This window comes from Indicator indicator, chromosome 12 (assembly GCF_027791375.1).
Source record: "Indicator indicator isolate 239-I01 chromosome 12, UM_Iind_1.1, whole genome shotgun sequence".
In the NCBI taxonomy this organism is placed as follows: Eukaryota; Metazoa; Chordata; class Aves; order Piciformes; family Indicatoridae; genus Indicator; species Indicator indicator.
Window position 1 is genome coordinate 12571288 of NC_072021.1, and position 22780 is coordinate 12594067.

At 35.1% G+C, this 22780-nt stretch overlaps 1 protein-coding gene across 1 annotated transcript in view; it reads right to left on the minus strand.

Annotated features, from left to right (window-relative positions):
* Positions 1 to 22780, minus strand: part of TAF2 (TATA-box binding protein associated factor 2) — a 49621-nt gene that overhangs the window by 10468 nt on the left and 16373 nt on the right. The window contains exons 10-23 of the mRNA XM_054385285.1: positions 22411 to 22496; positions 18872 to 19007; positions 18505 to 18659; positions 16474 to 16588; positions 16263 to 16372; positions 15465 to 15530; positions 13950 to 14202; positions 11788 to 11928; positions 10404 to 10514; positions 8999 to 9192; positions 8283 to 8422; positions 5176 to 5245; positions 3472 to 3581; positions 909 to 1138 (exon numbers count right to left, since the gene is read on the minus strand). Coding sequence (XP_054241260.1) covers positions 909 to 1138; positions 3472 to 3581; positions 5176 to 5245; positions 8283 to 8422; positions 8999 to 9192; positions 10404 to 10514; positions 11788 to 11928; positions 13950 to 14202; positions 15465 to 15530; positions 16263 to 16372; positions 16474 to 16588; positions 18505 to 18659; positions 18872 to 19007; positions 22411 to 22496 — 1917 coding nt within the window. The remainder of the gene's footprint in view (positions 1 to 908; positions 1139 to 3471; positions 3582 to 5175; positions 5246 to 8282; positions 8423 to 8998; positions 9193 to 10403; positions 10515 to 11787; positions 11929 to 13949; positions 14203 to 15464; positions 15531 to 16262; positions 16373 to 16473; positions 16589 to 18504; positions 18660 to 18871; positions 19008 to 22410; positions 22497 to 22780) is intronic.

Sequence of the window (22780 nt, forward strand, 5' to 3'; positions counted from 1 at the left end):
TATACTTATGAATAAAAGTGATTTAGATGGGACTGATGCAGTAACCATAAACATCCCATTCAAAAGGGTAGAAAGAATTTCAAACATGTTAATCACATGTTGACATTCTCTTTCAGGATTTAATCCTAAGCATTTTTAATCAAATGTAGTCTTTGAAACTGTTAAGAAAAATTCTCATTATTTCCATGTCTGTTGAGTTTTCCCCCTTGTAATTAAACTTGTCCAACAAGAAGACTTAGTCCTACAGGAATGGCAGTTATTCATAAGAAAAATGACTGGAGTAGCTTGTAAGATCTATTTTCTACTACACAATGAAATATGTTAGGACTGGAGCCTCCAAAGCCAGAAAAATATCAGTGTATGCAATTTTTCAGAAGTTGTTACAAATCGTTCAGAGCACAGTACTAAACTGTCAGATTCAAGTGTTCAATGAAGATGTGCTAAAGTTCCAAATTTCACATCTCTTAAAGTTTTTTTAAAAAAGGTATATTGATGTATTTTAAGATGTAATAAATTTACTGATTGAAGGTTTTGTTTTGGAAAATTCCATTACTTGTTTATAAGCAATATTATTAGACTAATAAAAAACAGTTTTAATCACAGCATCAAACATTTCTGTGAATCACATCATGTCTCATAAGCAATATACAAAAAGTTTATAAAGAACAGAAATGATAAGACTAGGAAAAAAAAAAAAAGTAAAAAGCTTGCATACACTATGCAAAAGAGTTACAAAAAGCCAAAAAAGCTACGGTATAAGCTTCTCAAGTGGAAGGAATCAAGAGTAACAAGGTGTAAAGTTAGCTTTGGTAATGCATGAGAAGCTTCAACACAATACAGAACTAAAACAGCAACCAAAGCGAGGCCTGAGCCAGCTGAAGGGATGTATGCAGGTGGTTTGTGCTTACGGTGTTCTGAAATCCTACTGACTGTCCGTGATTGTTAGCAATATTCACAGGTTCCTGATTATTTGCAACTGATTCAGGGATAATCGTTGGATTAAGTACAGCCTTCTTTTCTTTGAGATTAAGAACAAGTCCAAGCTCTGGTAATGGTAAACAAGATGGTCTGCTGAGGCCAAAAAGCGTGAAATAGAGGTCCACAGCACCACATCGTAATCTCCAGTCATGTGAAGTTCCTAAAATCCAAAAGAAATTATTGTTAGTACAGAGATACAATCTTCTCCTCTCTGACAAATAAAATAGTTTAAGTAATCTGGATCCACATGGGTATGATATTTTCTGTGCTTAAGATACACTTCCCTCATTATTCCTACCTCTTACTAACTCAAGCTCACCTGCCACATCTTGTTTAAAAGAAAGACTTTGCTGTTTGGGTTGTAAATTGCCCAAGTTTAGTAGATCAAGACTGGGAAGCTACGTGCTATAATAACAGTGAAAAAAGGAAAATAATCACATCCATATGCTTTTATTTTAAAACTTTCACTTTAGATTTTACTGGCAGACAATTAAGTAGAATATTTTACTACCAAACTGGCATCCTCTTATCAATGGACTTGGTCGCACTTGCCTATATACTCCATGAAACATAGTAGGAGCCTTAAGTCTGACAAGATTTCTATCATCTGGAAAATGCACTAATAGACAACACAAACCAACAATGCACAGACATGGCTTTCTGATGTCATTTCTATGCCACCTACTTCATCGGATACTCAATTCATTAATTTGTATTCATACTGCATATATATATTCTTACTACAGAAAGCGATACTTTATCGCTTTTATTTTTCACTGAGAACTGTGTGTTGCTTTTGTATCTTCAAATGCCAACAGTCAAAGCATGTTTGGCACCAATCACATCAGAAAGATATCTAACATCTGCAACATTACAGATACAGTGATTCTGGTGCTAACTCAGCCCAGATCTTGACTGATTGTAAGTTTATTGAACATACTGCTCCACAGCAGGAATAGAACTATATCTGGTAAACAAGACAGAGACACCAACTGCCATGTTAACGTGGCTGTGCAAGAGTTAGCACAAAATAAAATTATTAAGAGCTATCACTGTAAATACTAAATAACGTTTTCTGTAAGCTTAGCTGTACATATACTTTCCCTGTTACAAGTGAAAGCAATATGAATACTAATCTGGACATTTCTAACATTAAAATACGCTACAGAGAATGACACAGTCACAAATACTAAAAACTATCCTAATATTTTATCAATAAATAATCTACCCAACTTCTTCAACTAGTACATCTTAAAATGGTATTACAAATTTCCACGTGGTATCTCTCTCCTTTTCTAGGTGAACAATTAAGCTTAAATACAACTGATTGCTGTGTTTCTGTCATCTTTGGAAAGTGTGAACATTATCCATTTAATGAAGAATAAAACAGAAGAAAAAAGAAGAAAAAATTACATCTATCAATCAGAGTCTTCTTATGTTAAATGAAAGCAATTCATGATTCTAGAGTCATGCAGCTTTAAACCTGGCTACTAACTTGTCTCACATTAACAAACATTTTTGCAAGGCACCCTGGAATGCTACAGTTATCCCTTACAGAAAATAAATCAAAATGTTATGTCATCTCGATGCATAAAAATTTAAGTACTTACAAAGCCCCATAAACCATAATAAGAATGTATACCCTATTTGTTACTTGCAAAAAGAGGCAATAGTTGCAAGTAACACTGCACACACTCTTCTCTGAAGAAAAATGAAAAACTCTGATGGGAACATCAAAACTGTTTATTTTCTGTGCCTGACACTTGGGAAATCGTATGAAATTGCACTAGTAGTCTCCCCACTTCAGCCCCTGGAGTGTAGACGTGAACTTTTAAACACTAAAAATTATGATACACAGAAAACAGACAGCCTTCAATGACCTAAAAAGCTATATAAACATTATATGTAATCTATTTAGTAATGCGCCTGATGTTAAAGGGCCATTTGTCAGGACTGGATAAAATTGCTTCAGTAATGAAGAACAGGTCAATGGTGAATATGCAAGCCCTCCTCTCACTAGGATCTTTCCTAATCACACAAGGCAAATTGAGTCTTAGGTTTCAAATACACTTCTACAAATCTCATTTAAATTATCTATACAAATGTTATCCTCCCATAATCTCTCAATTGAGTAAAAGAAGCCAAAGAGAGATTATCTCGTCTAAAGCAAACTATAAAGAAAAAGGTAACTGACACCACCATTTGAGGAAACACATGCTTTGAACATACTGTCAAAAAAAATCATCGTATGTTGAAGTACATCAAATCACACTAGAGTTGTGGACAAAAGAATGAGAAACAGTGAGAATGTTCTGGAGGTATGTACATGATACTGAACTTCTAAGACTGAATTTTCAGTTTCTAACTGTCAAAACTACAGAGCTCTTGGCATATTCTGAACTAAGTCTTTAACACCTAATTCAAAAAACCTTACAATAAAAATAAAAAAAAAAACCACAATGAAACAATAAACAAACAAAACCCCTCAACAACCTGAATTCATCAGTTTCCAAAGCTGATCTACCAAAGCTTCGTTACATAAAGGGGACTCCATGTTCTTGGTAAAAGGTGGATTCTTAGTCAGCATATCCAGAATCTTATGCCTGAAAAAGAGATAGAAACAGACATCTTTATTATATCCAAATGAACACACTAGGAATACAAAGTCTGTTCAGTTTCAATATTTTTACAAACTTCTACAAATACAGAATTTCTTGCAAATTTTTAACCAATGTTTTATAATTTTAGCTCTTCTGCTCGCAACATGCATAGACACAGATTTACCATTAGCAATGTGACTTAAAGATGAGAAGTACAATGCAAAGCAGCAGGATGTTATTACGCATAATTTTTAACAGTTAGGCAGAAAATTGTAGGCTACATTATAGTCTTCAGTAACAATCTTTTTTGCACACAGACTTGATAATTACAAGGAAAGAGCAACATTGGCAAATAAATCCCTTAGATACTGTGAAGTTTTTAAGGCCAGGCTGGATGTGTCTCTGAGCAACCTCATCTAGTACGAGGTGTCCCTCCCCATCGCAGGGGGGTTGGAATTAGATGATCCTTGAGGTCCCTTCCAACCCCGACAATTCTATGATTCTATACTGACATAAAAGAATTTTAAAAATAACTTTAAATGTTTGTAACTGATTTAAAAAAAAACCCAGTCACTTATACATGTTTCTGGAAAGGAACACTGTCACTTCTCAACTATTTTACACTGGTGTATACAGATTCTGCACTACCATGTTTGCTTACAATATTTACATATTGAGCTAAAATTAGACACATTCCCCCCATTTTCTTCCTTTAAACTTGGTGTTGAATTTTATGAACAAAAATAATTATTTGATTGATTACTTATTTAACTATTTTTCCTGTATAGCCAGCTTTCGCCTTGCTGTCTTACACATCTAGTATAAGAAAGTTTTTGCAGGGTTTTTTTCCTTTTCTTTTAGAGGAGGCTTACACATTGCACTCAATTCAAAATTTAAACTCCACTTAAAAAATATATAAATCAAATTAAATCTCCCTCTGAGAAATAGCAATCTTGCAGCTATGATCCCATGTTGAGGAGAAAACAGTAATTATGAGCCTTGATGTTCAAAGGTTTATAATGAACATGGGTTGGACTCGATGACCTTCAGAGATCCCTTCCAACCCCTAACATCCTGTGATCCTGTGCTAAAATATCCACTCGCTCACTGGCGAAAAGAAAGCCAAAACAGGCAATACTAGAAACTACACCTTATTTTCACATTGTCCTTTCACCCCATCTACAGTCTAACAATTGCTTTACACTTTTTGGTGGCAAAACATTGTGTGCACTGTGTCTCAATCTTTACCTCTTTTACGTGTCACAAAGTTTTATTGCTATATGCAACATCAGATTTATACACTTCATTTACGATCAGGAAATGACCTCTAACTTCAAAATTCCATCACAGGGGTAGAAAATAAAGAACAAAAATAATATAATGGAGTATAAGAACACAGTACATTATTTTTTGAGATGTGAACTATTGTAACATCAAAATATATTTCAATTTATGTGAAATAACAAGAAAAAAATAAAATCGGTTTTGTGAAGTATGAAGCAGTTCAGCATTTGTTTATTCTAATGATCCCAGGCCAAGAATTTAGTTGGTAGTTCCAGCATTAGTAGAAATACTGGCTCTTTATTAACTCACTAACCTTATGTAGGGCACAGGATCATTCTGGACCATAGTAAGCAGCCACTGCAATTCTTCATAGCTCCTATCAACTGCAAATAAAAATAAAATGTTACATAAATACACATAAACTGGAAGGATTTTGATCAAGACAACCACAAAGAACAGACAAAGAATTTGAATCACTGCAACTAAACCCAAATTTTACTAATTATAGTGCCAATTCAAAATACAGATGTGCACAGAACTCTCTGCCTCAATTTTTCAAACCCCATCAACCTGACTACTAGCAGGTAACTGTCACTTGTGAGCACTGACTGAGAAGATCACAGAGCAGATGATCAACCTGATATTGTGTGCCTCCTAGAATTATTCCATTCAAATATCCTTTCAACAATCAGAAGTACAGTATTTTCCATGGGGAATAGAGAACATACAATTCTCATGCACAGGAATCTGTGTAAAATTAGTATGTAGAATTAGGACAGAATGAGGAAGACTAAAGATTTTAATCCAAACTGCAAGCATACTTATCTCAGTGCCTTTAGTTTTTTAAGTCATTATACTTCACAATTAAAATGGATTTGGAAACTTATCAGCACATGGTTCTAGGAAAGTGCTGCCTGACACTGTTGGAAACAATATCAGTTTGTTAGGGTAAAATTTAAATTACATTACAAAAGTCCTTGGATTGTCAGAGTAACACTGCAAAACAGAAACACTGCTCCCCAGCCAGAAAGACATTTCACACAGTTTTTACTTCCAGCCTGTTCAGGTCTCTTTTTAGGATGGCTCTCCCTTCTGAAGTGTCCATCTCAACACCCAGTTCAGTGTCATCAGCAAACTTGGTGAAGCTGCTTTCAATGTTGTTGCCTAGATTATTTATGAAAATGCTAACTAGGGGACCCCTACTTGTGACAAGTGAAAAACATTTATCACCCTCTGAGTGTGGCCCATGACCCGAGTTCCAACCCATCTAACAGACCACCCACCCTGTCTGTATCTTGTCAGCTTGTCTAGGAGAAGACTGTGGGAAAAGAAAGATGCATTGATTTTCATATTTGTGATAGACATAAAAACAAGTAATTGCTTTCTGAAGTAAAATCCTCCCCCTTTAGATTTTTTCAAATTACAAGAGAGTATACCACTTCCCAGTTACAGCAGAGCATTCCAAGACTCTAATAATCATGGATATTTATTTAGAATGGTTTGTCATTACCTCTTCTAAATTTGTAACTGCACTGTTGTATACATACAAATACTCATAGTCATATAACTATTAAAAGCTAACTGTAAAAAGTGAATAAACCCTCTTTACTTCGAGCCAGTTTAGATGAACTGTCCAAGTCATTACACGCAGCCTCATGCATTTCATAGAGTTATCATATCTCTAAAAAGTCTTCACTATTAACATCAAAGAAAACAACTTATTCAGTTCCATGGAGAATTTTTTCTTTTAGAGTATTTAAAAAAAAACAGTAGTGTTATTCCCACCCTGAGAGGTGACAGAAAAACCATGGGAGTTCCACACTGTCCCAGAAAATACAGACTTTCCTTTTTATGAAAATTACAAAATCTGTCAGCTTCCTTTACAAGAACTGTTGAAAGACAGCTTTGGCATGAGCAACAGGCATTTGATAGCTACTGGTTAACATCCAGAATCAACTGAAAACCAGGTAACCAGGAACAATGAAAATCATACCTCTTGGCATTAGCCAGCCAATCATTTCTCATTCCAAAACCACGTTTAGGGATGTGCAAGACAAGTACTGCTAACTTCTCTATGGGTAGTTGAAGAAGTCACTTAACACTCTGAGCTTCTGGATTTACTCCTTAAACAAAAACTTGCCAGTCTTACAGCAGAAGCACAAGCTAACGTGTTCAGTGCTAGAAGGTGGTATTTAAGAAATTATACTAATGACCAGTTAAACTGCAGGTTGTGTTGTGAACTGTACTGACTTTACAGCAGATAAGATATCTGCGTGTTACCTCTGTATTGGAGAAAAAGCTATTGGCAAGGAGTAAGGCAGTTAGGTACAATAATGCTGTAATCCATCATTTCCTGATCTCACAATAAGCTGTCAAAAATTATGTTTAGCTCAATCACTGATTTCTTCAAGTAATCTTTCTACTACTTTTTACCATTCAAGTTTTACCTTCCTGTAGAGTACTTCAAGCAACTTAGCCCATCTTCCTTGTACAGCAACAAATTTGATAAAGCTGTTTTAAAGATGTACCATACTACTTTGCAGTACAAACACTTTCTTATTCAAGTCATAAAAAGGTCAAGAATACAATGAGAAAACCTTATTTCTATCAGTTTCTTTCCAAAGGGTGGGATTATTCTAAAGGAAGCAGGCTGATGAGTAAGCTTTCCTTTTTCCAGCACTTCTTTCCACTAACACTTTATGAAGGGAGGAACAAAGAAGTAGCCTAACAGAGAGAGTGAGAAGCACAGCACCAGCAGAGATCTGAATTCACAGAATTAATCATAGAATGGTTTGGGCTGGAAAGGACCACAAAGATCATCTGGTCCTAAAACCCCTGCTATGGCAAGGACACCACCTGCTGCTAGACCAGCTTGCTGAAAGCCCCACTAACCTGGCCTTGAACACTGGACGTGGCACTTGGTGCCATGGTTTAGATAGTCATGAGGTTTAGGGTGACAGGTTGGACTCGATGATCTTTGAGGTCTCTTCCAGCCTTCTTGATTCTATGATTCTATGAGGCATCCTCTGGGCAATTCCTTCTAGTGCCTCACCACCATCACTAAGAAGAACTTCTTCCTTAGATCTAATCTACCCTCTTTCAGTTTAAATCCATTACCTTCTGTCCCATCACTAAATGCCTTTGTTAAGAAGTCCCTCTGCAGCTTTCTGTATGACAGTCTGCTTGCATTCTGTACATCCAAATTCCACCAGACACATTCACTCAAAGACTCCAATTGCCTTAAAATCCCCCATTGCTGATCTCGTTTAAGAAGTCCTTGGACAGAATGGACAACAGTAAGATCAAAGCAATAAAGCCCTTACAAAAATGCGAAAACAGTTATTCAGGCAAAGTATTACACTTTTCCACTATATCACAAGGGTGACAAAGTGTCAAAATACTTAAAAAAACAAAAAGTACCTTTTGTATAATCAACGACAGCCTCCAATGCTGCTATTCGGACATCTACAAAGTGTCCATATTCTGCATATGACTTGAAGACAGCAGGATCACTTGGGACATGACCATTCTTCTGAAGCACTCGAATAGCTTTTAAACAGCTAGATATGGCAGAAAGAGAAAATTTACATTAGGTTTATAGAATGCCGGGTAAGAATAAAATTACTTTCTTCAAGTAGTGCACTTCTAGAATTACGTTATCCAAATAAACATATTACTTCCAGAGCATTAACACATGCCTTACATTAATTCTGAATTAGGCTGAAACACGAACAGTATTCCCCATTCTGTCTAAGTCATTGTTTGGTTTCAGTACAATTGTGCTAACTTACAGAGGAAACACAGCTCAGGTTACACTGTGCGATCTACAAGTATTGTTACAAGGCTACCTTTTGCAGAACTTTCTAAATGCTCTTTGTAAAGAGGCACAAGCATGAACAACTTATGCCTGCTACCAAAAGTCTACACTGATAGAAATTAATGTTGAAAGAAAATAGCAATCAAAACAAAATTGCACTATCAGCTTTCGGAAATTGGAAGGAATCTGGCATTTAAGGTTCAGAGACACAAGACAAAAATCTCAAATACGAAGGTGAAAAAACCAACCAACCAAAAAAAAAACACCCAGTGTTTACATGTTTGCTCTCTTCAAGTGTAGAATAATTATTATATCACACCTGACTGTAATGGTATGCCTGTAGCTGGGAAGAAGCTTCTCCATATTTAGGAACCGAGTTATTTCCTCAAGAATAAGTCGAACATCAGGATTTAAGTTATCCAATGTTCGAACTTCATTGTTCACACTGACTGCAGGAGTTACAGAGTTGGCTAGGGCATCAATCAGCTCAGCACGGTAGTAGTTGTCTGAAAACTAGATAAAAACAGCAATTAAACACAAGCAAATATAGCAACAAATATTGTGTAAAAGTTAGGAAATGCTAAAGCACTGTTACAGAACAAGATCTTAGAACAAAAACCATGTGAGAAATTGCATGAGAGTGAGCAACACAGGAATGAATCTGTTCTGAAAAAGGATTTGAGAGTGATTGAGCAAACATATATACTGTCAATCATTAACCTTCACTCTGCAATATAAGCATATTAATGGTTCTACCTTGTTTCATAAAAGTGGAAAAATCAGGCACTGCAAATTCTCCAGATATGGAAAAGAAAAGCTGTTATTTCTAAATGTGAGCATCTAGAACTATCCGTTTCTATATTCAGTATCAAAGTCATCAAGGTTAATAAAGGTGGAATCTCCCCTTTGGTGGTGGGGGATGTTAGCACAACTCACTGCAATCTGTGACTACTGGTGCTTGCGTTTACTCAGTTTCAGTAATCTTGCAGCTAGTGCCCTGTTACAGTATGTTTCACACAGGAAAGGGAGGCGTAAGACACTTCAAATTTGTTCCACTTAACTTTGGGTATTTAATTGAAAAGATTATGCTAGGCTCTTAGCAGTTGTAGCTAAAAAGATGTGATTTTGTGTAATTTCATGATCTTAAATGTTATGTCATCACCCTTCAGAGGTGATCTCTGTGGGAAGGAAGTTTAGGTGACCACAGTTCCAATTCAGATGCTTCAATTTAGTGATGAACAGTATTAGTCTGGGTTTCAGCTGTTCTTTTAACTAGATGAAGACAATCCACTTCTATGAGCTAGAGCTGAAATTCAGAATCCAGAATCACAGTCCTATATATCTTTAAAAAAATGTTCCTTCCTTTCCTTGCTCTTTCAAATACTCTTCTCAAGGTGAAAAACACCCCAACAAGTCAGTGCTTAGCTTTCCATGCTACATTAGCCTCATGCATGTGGGTCTAGAAGAATAAAGTAAGAAAGCATGTCTGCAGATGAAGACAGGCAGGTCTTTAGTAAGACAATAAGCACAAAGAGCTTTGAATCATCCAAGAAATGCTGCCACAGAAATGTCAGTTACAGAACATTCTGTTTACTTTAGTGTATCACTTTTTCATCAACTCTCCTAGGGATATATTTACATTAGTGGCATAAAACATTATGCAATATATTAACAGACTCTTTTCAACAAAAAAAGGGAGAGATGAAAATAAACACATTCTTTACCTTATTCTTCCTGTTATCGTTATACTTGATCAAATCCAAAATAAACATTAAAACCTCCTTAGGACAGAGGTTGTGAACATCTCTCAGAAGGGCCATGGCAACAGGCATAGTCTGTGTAATAAAATGAATACGAACATCATCCTTGCATTAGTGAAAAGATAGTTGCACCCTGGAAAGAGCTATATTCTGAAAATGACCAGTGAGCAACATTACAATGGTGGATCTCAGATAAATGCTTTTGAAAGTCATACCACATGCTATGCAATTTTCAGATCAAACTATGTAATTCATACTCAATTATCAGTCATAATGTAGAAATTTGAGGAGTCTGTATATCCAAGAAAAGACTCTCAAATCAAAGCACTATTAAAAAAAGTAACAAATGAAAAATGCAAAATAATGAAACACAGAAAACAATGATGGAAGTAATTCTGAGACAGACACCAGATTTGGGTGCTTTCATGTGAACGTGAAGCTTCCACTACCATTGAGAGCTACAGGTCCAATACAGTCAGTGAAGACTGAAGAATTATTAGCCAGGTAGGTGTTAGCCTAATTGGGTATTCATTTTATAATGAGATAAGCAGCACTGTAGGCTACAATCACATATATTTAAGAGTCTTACTCTAGGTCTGTAAACTTGGGACAAGGAACTAAAAGGGAGAAAAGTGTAAGATTTACTGGGAAGGAACAATGGCAAGACGAGAAAAATACAAAGTCACCAAGAAAGATCTGTGGGCAGAAAGATGAAGCAGCTTTGGACAGACTAAGAAAACAAAATTTGAGTTTTCTCCATAACCATGAATATGAAATCTGTGAAATTTAATAATACATAATTATAAACTGAATATTGAGACAAAACCATTGTAACTGATTTTTTTATTCACTGAACAACCAACAACTATAGATCCCAGTAGAAACCGGCATTAATATCAAAATAAGCTGCAGCAACACATGATGTTGACAATAGAAAGGGAAGGACAAGGAAGATGTCACAGTGCCCTGAACTAAAAAAATAGGCCAGTTTAAGGTATGATTTGGGATTTTATTTGCGGTGTGATATCATTGCCATTAATTAAGACAGGTGCAATCAATTCTATTTAATAACAAGTTCACAAATAATTATTAAATGTAGTCCACTCCTGTGAAGAAACTCCTAATTTAGCTTCAGCTACTCATAACAAATTGCTAGAATTCTATTAACTGATTTCCGAGTAAGACAGAACAAATGGATATCATATGAGAAAAGAACTAGTTAATTTAGGGTTTTATGGAGGGATAAAGCAGGATTGTGATATTCATGTTCCTGCTGTTGTCAACCACAGAAATATTTTTGTATATTGGTATTTCTTTTAAAAAGTTTGGTGAAAAAACAATAATTTACCTTTTGCAGAAAGTAGCTTTGAAAGTTCATGAAATTGTTGGTCTTCACAATGTTTGGACACGTCTTACAACAAAACATTCGGGTAAAGAGTGACTTCATGGCTGGTGGTCCTGTCCATGTACTTACCATGGAATTTGCAATCTGTGTAATTAGAGGAGAAGGCAAATCACATTAACATCACCACTTACATTTAGTTTGGCTATGCAAAAATACACATTTCTTATCATCAGAAAAGATAACTGCCAAGAACATGCTGTCCTTCAAATAGATATGTTTTCATTGGTATAATACATAGCTTACTTTTTCACTGTCCTCCCCAAAATATTTTCTCTACATTAAAAGTATATTTTATGAAAATCATTCCACTTGGAAGATGTCTGCAACTAATTACCCTTCCATGATAAATGTCTGTTCTTAATTATTTTCTCCTTTAAATTTTAGAAGCAAATTCTGTATTTACTAAGCCAAGTTTTCTGACTCCACAGAAGCACTGTGCAGTGAGACAAATTTATTTCTACGAAGTCTGTTCTGTGGAAGGCGGTAAGGTTCCACAAAGACAAAACTACTTTTATACCTTCCCAGTAGCCTAGGTTTCATACGTTTGCTGTATGGAGCAGTAAGAACCTGCAGACAAGAACACCTAAGCCTGATGACAGATTGAGCCTAGTGAAAAACTGTCCCTGCATGTGAACAAATAAAGGGGGCCAAGCACCCTACAATCTAGCAGGAGTTTCCATTGGTACAGACTCACCACAAACTAACGAAAAATCTTTTCACACAGAAGAAAATTATTTCAATGACTTCCTTTTAAATTATTTAGCTTGTATCAAAAGGTACAACATACGCAATAAGAGAAAGAAAAGCAAGAGGCTATATGAAGATAGGTAGCAATCCATTTTACCCTTGCTCTTATGTAAGATGGGTGCTTTATCACTAAAACCATTTCCCTATTTTTTTGAAAGGAAAGTCAGAGCGAGAAAATACTGTGGTCAAACTGGCTTTTCCCTTTGCAGTAACTGAAGTCTTTGAACTAAAAAATGCAGGTATAAGCTTTTTCTCTAAGGTACATAATGGCTGAACCTGCAGAGGAAGTTTAATTCCCAAAACTGCTTAGAAAACATGATGACAAAAATAAAATTGCAAATGTGAAATTTATGCAACAATGTAAAAATAAAACTCAACCCACAAAATATTCTCCAAGTTAACTGTATTTTTAAGATATTCACCGTTCTATTAAATGTTCTGATCATTTGAAGTTCCCATGAAATAGTGAGAGAATCCAAGTTTTCTACTTATTCTATTGATACAACATACACTCAGAATTAAATGTATTTGCACGTTCCTCACACCATAATACAAATAACCTATCTTGTGTTATTTCTTCTCAGATGGCAAGTACACCTGCATCCTTCAGTTCAGTATAACTTTAAAAAAAATGGCTTAAGATGTAAATGTTAGACACAGTTAGGAAACTCCTCCATGTTTTGGGGGATGGAGGGAGGTGGTACCCAACAGAAAGCAAGCTAAATGCCAATAATCTGAACTCTACACATTAAGTATGCCTTTATATCCCTAAAAGGATGTTGAGAACATGCTTATACTTTTGTTTCCACTCAGCTGTTTCTTAATGTAAATTTCATGTTTAAAGAATAAAGATCTTGCCTTTTCAAGGCAATTATCTAATTTCTTAATATTTAATTGCAGAACAACCTGATGTTTATTTTGTGCCCCTATTCAATCTGAAACGATACAGAGTCACAATCTGTATTCACATTAGAGAAAGAGATGAATTTCAGCACTTCAGAGTTCTCAATAGACAGGCCAAGGAACTTCCCACTAAAATAAAAAAAAAACACACTTTGGCTCTGAAAAAATGAAAAAAAAAAAGTCTTTTATTTCTGCCATTTAATGAAATCTGGAAAACCCTTGTGGTTTTCATGTCTGACATCTCAATTTTGACAATTATGAAAGCCGCCTGCAGTCTCCACCTACAGACTAAAATAACACGGCTCTCCTTTGAAATCAGTCACGTCAAAATACTTGGCAAACACTTTTAAGAAGCTAAATATCAAACCACTTTAGGAACTATGATGAGTTTTGACCCATTTTCAAACGTTTACGACTGTCAGACTTCTTCCCTTACTCCATTCAGACAACCTCACCTTCGCAAGGCAGAAGCAGGCCAGCATTCTTACTCGGTAGAAACATTGTTCCTGCTCTAGTATATCAGTCAGTGCAAGCCGTGATGCTGGGGTAGGGAACTTTTCCAGTGCCAGAATGGCTTCTTCTTGTGCAACCACATCTCTCTCATATCGAAGCTGATATTGCCACATGAAATCAGACTGTTCAAATTCTACCTTCCTCAGTACTGACATATCAGGGTCTATTCTTATCCAGAGCAAAGGGGAATCAGCACTAAGACAGACATGAAAAAAATTAATAGCTTACAACATTCCAAGACTATTCAAAAGATGCTCTAAACTGTTATGAGTTAAAGTATTTATATTCAATGAACCATAAAAGAATCTAAGTTAGAGGGGGAGTTTCGAGAGTCACTTGGTGCAATCTCCTGCTTCTAGGATGGCAAACCTATAGTCTCACAGGGCAATCAGTCCAAACCTCTCACATTTCACAGTGTACATGGTGGCTTAGTATTTTTAACCTACAAATCTGAGTTCATGGTAAATTACTGTATAATTTCAATATATTTCTGTATACATCTGTAGAATATTTAGAACTACTGTCATGACAGTAACTAAAGAAGAAAGGACGGTGAAAAGGAGAGTGCATAGATCAGATTCAGAAGAATAAAAAAGAATGAACATTATCACATACACTTGGAGCAGAGGAATCCAAACTGGACAGAAGAACAACAACATTGCAGATTAGAAGGTTAGCATAACTGACTAGTATAAAATCATATAGGAACTTAAGTTTAGTTCTAAGAAGTCTCAACTCAATGTAATGCAATAGCTACCTGATCAAGACTAATCACAAATATTTATGCTAACTGAAGAAGAATCACTGTTAGTTTTAAGAGCAGATTATTTATTTCCCTCAGCAAACAAACAAGTTACCAACACCTTCAGTATTTTTGAGAGTACCCCTGGCTCCAGTTCAGGGAGGGTAAGGCAAGCATTTAAATTGAGCAAGAATTTGCTTCCAAAGAGCTGAGCAGTCCCAACTGAATGCCAGTATGAATTTCAGTACAAATCATTTAATTGCTTATTTTCAATCTAAAAGGATTTTTTCCTAATTAACCACAAATTTCAGGAACTCCTCTTAGTGCCAGTTAAATGGTCTTCAAGGTCCAACAAAAATCACTCTTACTTTGTTTCAAGCAAATTCTTGTTTGCATTTTTTCTATAAAGTAAGCTGAAAGATATAACCAGAAGTATGTAAGAAAATTAAGTAATTAGTTGTATCAATTTATCATGCCTAAGATTGTTTTTTAACTGATTATAGTAGTTGACCCATACATTTTACACTCTGCCAACATTTCCCCAGCTGCAGAAGAAAAGTCTTAAAGAAAGCAAAGAATTGTGGTACAGTCTTGAAATTTGCCAGTCATATAATATAATGAAGCGCATTACTATCAAATAACTCAAAATAGCTTGCTTTACATAAGGGGAACATGGCTCAACCTCACAATGAGAAACTACAGCTAGGTAGCTTACTCCATAGCAGAAAGGTCCATGTCCACCTCTTCTCCATTCATCAGTGGAATCTTTTTCTTCTTATTTCTATTAAAAAGGAAAGAAGAGAGAAAATAGAAAAAAATGTATTAATTATCATACTAGCAAAAAATACGTTTATAGATGAAATTTAAGCCTGTGAAAATATTCTCTCATGTATTTCATCACACCAAAAAATAATGCATTTGCCCACAAAAAATATTTGCAGAGTTGAGCTGTGCAACAGTTCTGCTCAAGTAATAATCACCAATACTTTACATTGGTTTAAACTCATAATTTCTACAATAAACTTACAACCTTGAGAAGTAGAGGTCAAAGTAGATATTAAAACGCATTAGGAAAATAAGAGAATCTATTTGGATATTTGTTACTTTTCTTGTTCATTAGGTTTAGAAAACAGCCATGGCAGTCTTCTAGAAAGCTATGCAATGGCTTCATTCATGTATCTTCAGTTACTCCTCTGGACTACATTTGTCCTCCTCTTCATTTGGCTTTCCCATTAAAAGGCATATGAGCTTGTTCCATGTAAGTTGTTTATAAAACTTCTATGAAACGACTTATAATTAACAACTGCATATAAAATGTAAGGTTTCTTGCTGCCTATGAACAGTAGTAAATTCTGTTTTCTTCCATTCACTGCAGCAGGAGTAAATCTAATTCAGTAAAATTAAGAAAACAGAAACATAAAACTTGAAAAGAGCATACATTTATCATCAAATGCACTACATGTTTTCATATACCCATACGAAAAATACTTGCAGATTGCAATGTAGTTCTTACCTTCTGCTTTTAGAATGGCAAGGTATATCATGTTTAAGACTGTTTTCTTCAATCTGCAATGTATGGTTGAATGATCCATCAAGTTCTTGCACTGTCACTTTAAGAGGACCCTTCAAGTTCACAAGATTTTGTTATTAGCATTAAAATTATGCTTATTAATGTATTTATCATGCTTGTCCCATGCACGTAAAATATGGAAAATTGACCTTACCACATATTTCTGTGTCCCAGGAGATGTGTAGTCTTGTTTTATTTCCAATTCCAACACATTCCGTTTTCTATTAAATGCAAAGCTACCATAAAATTTTACCACTCCACTCTGGTCGCTAATAAGCAGTATAGGAATTCTAATGCACAGTGCAGTATTTATAAACAAACATAATTCTCGATGTTTTCATTCTTCACCCTTGCTTTATTCCTATAATTTCCCACCTTAAGAACATCAGGAAAATGGAAGCACTTACATTTGTTCATTCATGAACTTTTAAAGATTTTGTTTTTAATGGTATGATTTGTATTTATATATTCAGTTAAATAAAACTCAAGGAGAAAATGTAGACATTAGCTTCTGTTTTCTGCCAATGCTATATTTAACTCAGTTATTTTATTGCAGTTTTTCAACCTGGGTCATTGTGAGAATTCCTGTGTCTGCATGTATATGCATGAGTTCACACAGACAAGAAAGTATAATATTATAGATGATAAAAAGTAATGATTTCTCTTTGCATTTTTATCCCAGGTGGTTTCTGTGAATAAATTCATCATTCATTATTTGTATGGCAGCCTTTGATACACTTTATTTATTTATAGTAAAACTAAAATCCTAGAATGAAATATTTTAGTCCAGGGCATTTTTGACCCAAAATATGGTCAGTTGGTCAGATAGCTCAGGATTGTTCTGTGCATGGTGGCCACTTTCATAAAGGTCTGTGACTTTATTGTCAGGTGCATCTTAAGGCAGTGTTAGTGTTTTCTTCAGCACAAGGTTTAAACAAAGCATTAGCATAGCACTTGTTAATAGCAGAGGATAGCACCAGTTAATAGTAGTAAGATATCCTCCCAAAAAATACAAAGACCTACTGTGGTCTTACAAGGTGTAAAATCAATCACAGGTGCAACCGTGTTTGAAGCATGGCAGGGAGGTGGCAACCATGGGATTAAACCCAATTTGTATTTGCCTAAAGGATTTGCCTTAAGGCCAACATCCACAGCAGCTGAAAAATTCCCAGATCTGAGTTACAATTCTTCCTTGCTTACAGAACAGATGTAGTTAAGATTCATCCAGCTGTGGGTAATTACCATCTGGTAAAGATGACACTTAGCTGTGCCAAGCAGTTGAAGAAAATAGGGTTGTATATGTCCATATACTCACACTGCAGCTATACCTAAGTATGGAAATTAGAATAACGTGTACTTATACTTTATGAATAGTTTTGATGTAGGTAAAATACTAAGTTCTCATATTACTCTGTAAATATTAATTATGCAGTGAGATATTGGGATGCATGAACATTATTAAGTCAGCTCAAATAAGAAGTCTAAATACCTGCTGTTATTTTCTGTTAGAACAGGAAGGTATGGTTTTGCTGCAGTCCTATATTACTGTAGTTTGCAGTCACATTAATTAAAAGTACCAATTAAACCTGTCAAATGAAACAAATTCAAATTTACCCTCATATCGATCCAAAATAAGAAATCCTCCTCCTTAATATCACTAAAATTTAAACAGTCAACACACAGATGTTTATTTTACCTGAAATGGTAATATTAACACAAGCTACCAAACTATTAAATGCCAGTGTATTTTAAATTATCAGTCTGCACTTTAGGTTACTTATTTCATGGTGATTTACTGGAAATAACATCTTAAAAGGCAGCAGACTATAGCATTTTCCATGTCAGACTTCAGCATATTTGTATGGGCAGTGTCCTCTGGAATCCCTCTAGTATAATTTGGCCTTGAATTCCAGCAGAGTTCTTGTGCTTCTTTCAAAGTAAAACTTAAAATAATGAAATTCCTCCTAGTAAAGAACACATGAAAAAGCCAGTGTACCATGAGTGGCCACGAAAGGAGTTCACAGTGAACCTGTGGCTCACATAGATATCTAAATCAAAGAAAAATGTTCTTAACTGTTTTAAGCAAATATATTTCATACCTTTCTTCACATTCCTTTAACAGTGCCAATTAAAAACCAAACTTATTCTCCATATTAACAATTCAGACTAAGAATAGAAAGGATACACCCATTGCTTTATTAAAGGTTGGATGTCTTTGCCAGAGACATTGGAGATAGATTTCAAAAACCCAGATGTGGAAACCAGCATCTGACTCCACATGTGTGACTGGAACTTCTGAGATGAAGCAGTGCTGGCCAGACTCAACAACTTGTTGAAAACCTAGAAGGATAAAAAGTTATTACTTTAACTTAATATTTCAATACATAAACTAAGCTTTTCTGTTTAGTTAATACTAAAGGCCAAGAACCTCAATTTCTGATAAATAGGATCCTACAATTACGTTTTGTTCTTCTTTAAAATCCATTTAGTGAATAGAAATCAAACTAACAAGAAAAAGTTGCTTATAGTCACATAAACATTTAGATACCTACCTGTAACATGAACTCCATGCTAATCCTGTTCTCAATCAGTCTCATAACAAGATGTGCTTTACACTGGAACATAGTGTAATATTCCCAGGAAAGTGTGTGAGGGTGTTTGATAGAAAAGTGCAAATGTGATGCAGGGCTGAAAAATAAAAAGTACAGGTCTTTATTTTGCATTTTATGGTACAAAACTTGAAATGTATCTCAGGAACCAAGATTATAGCTACACCAACTACTATTTAGGTTCACTTCTACTGCTTTACAGGTCTAAATTATGACAGGCTTAAAACCACTGTACACTTGTACAGAAAGGTGACATGGGTGTATGTAAATGGAATAGATCAAGTTCTGTAGAGGGATTTAGGGTAGGTAATACATGTTGGGGAGTCCTGTAAAGACAGTGGTGGCAGCAGCAACCAAAGCAAGTAATCCGTGACTTGAGTCTAGAAGTTATTTGTGAATGAACATTTCCCCTGCTTCACTTCCATTTAAACTGACTGTACATAATATTTTACAATTACAGCATTTATTTAAATAAAGAAAAGTAGTAGTTTTAAAATTCACTGCAGACTTTCATGTGATAAACCCAAGGAATTGCTTGTTTTTGTCTTAATCATCAACCTGATGCTTTCAATACTTTGGCAAACCACTACCTTCTAAATCAGAGAACAGGCCAAGGAAGACTAGGCAGAGCTCCATGTGACAGCTGCCACGCTGTTTTTCATAACATGAATTGTGTTCACACATACCCTTCATGTCTATAAGCAAAATATTTAAAATAGTTGAAGTTCATTTCTTATCAGAAGAGAAACAAATGGTGAAACCCTGAAACTTTTAAAAACAGGACTGATTTCTAGATAGCCTTAGTGTCTATAGAGCAACAAAAACACCAAAACATTTAATCTTGATGAGCTTTAAAATTTTCTCCCCTAAGTCTTGCATTTCAGAGCACAAACATTGTGACCTATATCCCAGTTTCAAAGTAGAAAAGTAGATTTAATAATGTAATTCTCAAGAAAAGTAAGACTTTTTAGCTCCCTTTAAAATTGAGAAGTGGAGATAAATAGAAAACTGGCTTGATTTTATTGATGAATTAAGTCTGTGGCCACTGTATTTTGCTGTGCTATGTTTCTTCTTCTAGGTTTTTTTCCTAGGACATTCGAGTTTTCAATGAATGAATAACAAACATCTAAAGGAACTAGACCCACACTATGTCAGGCCAATTTCTTAAGAAGTGGGAATCCAGGATTATTTTATGCTGGTTGGTGGAGAATCACAAACTGCCCATTGCAACACAGAAAATGCCAGCTACTTAAAATTTTTAAGAATGAAATTGGATTCCTCCCTTGCGATTCTCACTCACAGATAAGCTAACTAAACCATTTCCAGATGGACCAGACTTCTGTTTTATTCAAAGCCTTTAGAAGAAGACTCTGTGAGGCTGAATTTGTAATGATCAAAGATAAGGTTTATATGCCTAATCTTTCAAGCCAAACCTGGAAAAGACTGGTCTTCAAAACTCTGAACAACCAAACAAGCCATTTTAACTTTGACCATTTTAACTATTCCACATAGCTGAAAAAATGCCTAGCCCATATTCCTACAAAAGTTCTACCAGGACAGTATCGGCACTTATTAGCTTTCTTATTTGCAGCACTTAAGGTTTCAGGAGATGGCAAGAATCAAGGTAGCTGCAATGTCATAGCAGTTTTTTCCATCCTTCTGTTTACTGGGAGACTCCTCTGACTTTACTCATGAATGCCTGCTTAAACATTTTAAGAAGATAGAAAAGTATTTCTAAATTTAAGCAAGTACTACTCTTCCTAGGTGTATGAATAAGAAGGTACTTTAGGTTTACTGCTGGTTGTTTCTACTTGACAGGCAATTGTTAACAGTTCTCTTGATCAAAGTGATCCTATTGTTTTGGATACTTCTCCATTCCAAGGGAATGGTTAGCAACCATGAAATGCAGAAGGAAACTGAGGTTATGGTTCAGACTTTGTATAATAATTGGGTCTCAGCATATAAACTCTTTATCCGGCTTCAAATTATACAGTTGATTGACTTTGGTAGAACTCTTTTCTTGAAAATTACAACCAAGCCAGGACACATACGCTGAATCTTCTTAAATTTACTAAGTGTTGATTGATTTTGGTACTGGTTACACTATTTAACTGAAAAATCAAAACTAAGACAAGTTTGCATCTGACAGTAGTGTTTTGTAGTTCATTCAATATTAATATATTTCTTCTGATAATATTTGTCTTAAATCATTATACTTCTCTAACTTTTAGTGAATTAGCACCAAATGAGAATTAAAATTTGCAATATGGACATAGAACCTTTTTCAAAGTCAAAGTTGAAAATGTTGGCTCATCCATGGAAATTTATAATGCTCATGCTCTCAAACACACTCTGGACTTCCAACATAAACCGGTTAATATGCTTCTTCCATTTGAAATATATCTACATGCATTTCTTGAGGTAATTAATTTTTACAACAGGGTGGTACCAGCACAATCAAAGGCTGAAGGGAACCAAAATCTGAGAGGGGAGAGCATAATAGAAATGTAACACAAAAAGTTTTGTTTCAAAGCTTTCATCCATACAGAAGTTAACCTGAAGTATCTCTTCTGTCACTTTCCCAGGCTTTGGGATTTTTTCTTTTCAAGGGCATGCTTTGGAGATCAGTATTTATCTTACACCACAAAACGAGGAAGAATCTACGAGAGATGTTTTGCACATAAATGTATGTGCCTGAAAGAATTTTTTTCCCCACAGCGATTTATTTCCATATTCTTCTTCCCACTTAGTTGAAAAATGGGATTATTAACTAACCTAATTTTTTCTTCATATTATTATTAATTGGGACTGCTCTAATACAAATGTATTTGGCAGGACACCCAGCAAAAAGTTGTTATTGAAGCCCCAGTCAACTTAATGATCTGACTTGTACCAGTATTCTTCTATCTCCAGTGATTAACACTACTCAGTGGGTAGTACAGGACCATCACAAAAGGAGTAAGGGGAAATAGCTAGCAATACTGAAGATACAGTTATTGAGAAAATACTAACTCAGCAGCTCACAATGGTACTTCACAGATAACTGATCTAATACTTTATTTTTCCTCTTGATTAAGAAATCTTAGTGTAAAATTGCAAGGTGTTAACTGAGAGTGAATAGAAAAAGGAAGAATAAAATTCATGAAACTGTAAAAAACCTAAAGACTATCAACCACTCCAAAAATAGCTCAGGTCAAATTTCTGGCTCCATATTCTCTGTTGTCCTCTTATTTAAAACATAGTTTCATAACAATATTATAAACGTTAACTATAACTAATACCCTTCAAGATTTAAAGAAAAAAACAACAAAAAAATACCAATGCAATATACTCAAGATGTACTTCATAAGACTGGTAATACATATCTTCATCAGCTGAAGATCTTCAGCCTCTGGCGTTGTGCTATACACATACCTAAGGCATGTATTAATTGCCCCATAAGAATATACCCTGTATTGACTTGCAACTTTAAATAAACATACTTGTCTTTCTCTTTTCCTCCTCCAAATATTGGATGCAGCAGAACTCCACCAGTCTTCAGTTCATATGCCACTATTTGATCTAACTCCTAAAAAGTACAACATACATTAAAAAAACCCAGAATTTTGAAAAATAGAGAAATTATTTAAAGAAGACAGGAAAGCTTTTCATACCATTGTTCATGTCATGTGTCCTAACTAAACTTGTTTACAAACACAAGAGCATTTTAAAATTGGGATGTTCCTCAGCAAGGCAAAGAACAAAACAGGAGAAATTAGGAGTTAGTATCTGTTCTGGGTTTGAATGGCAGGACAACCCACAACAATATTTAACTGTAATATACTTAAAGAGTATCATTGTTCAATAAATAAG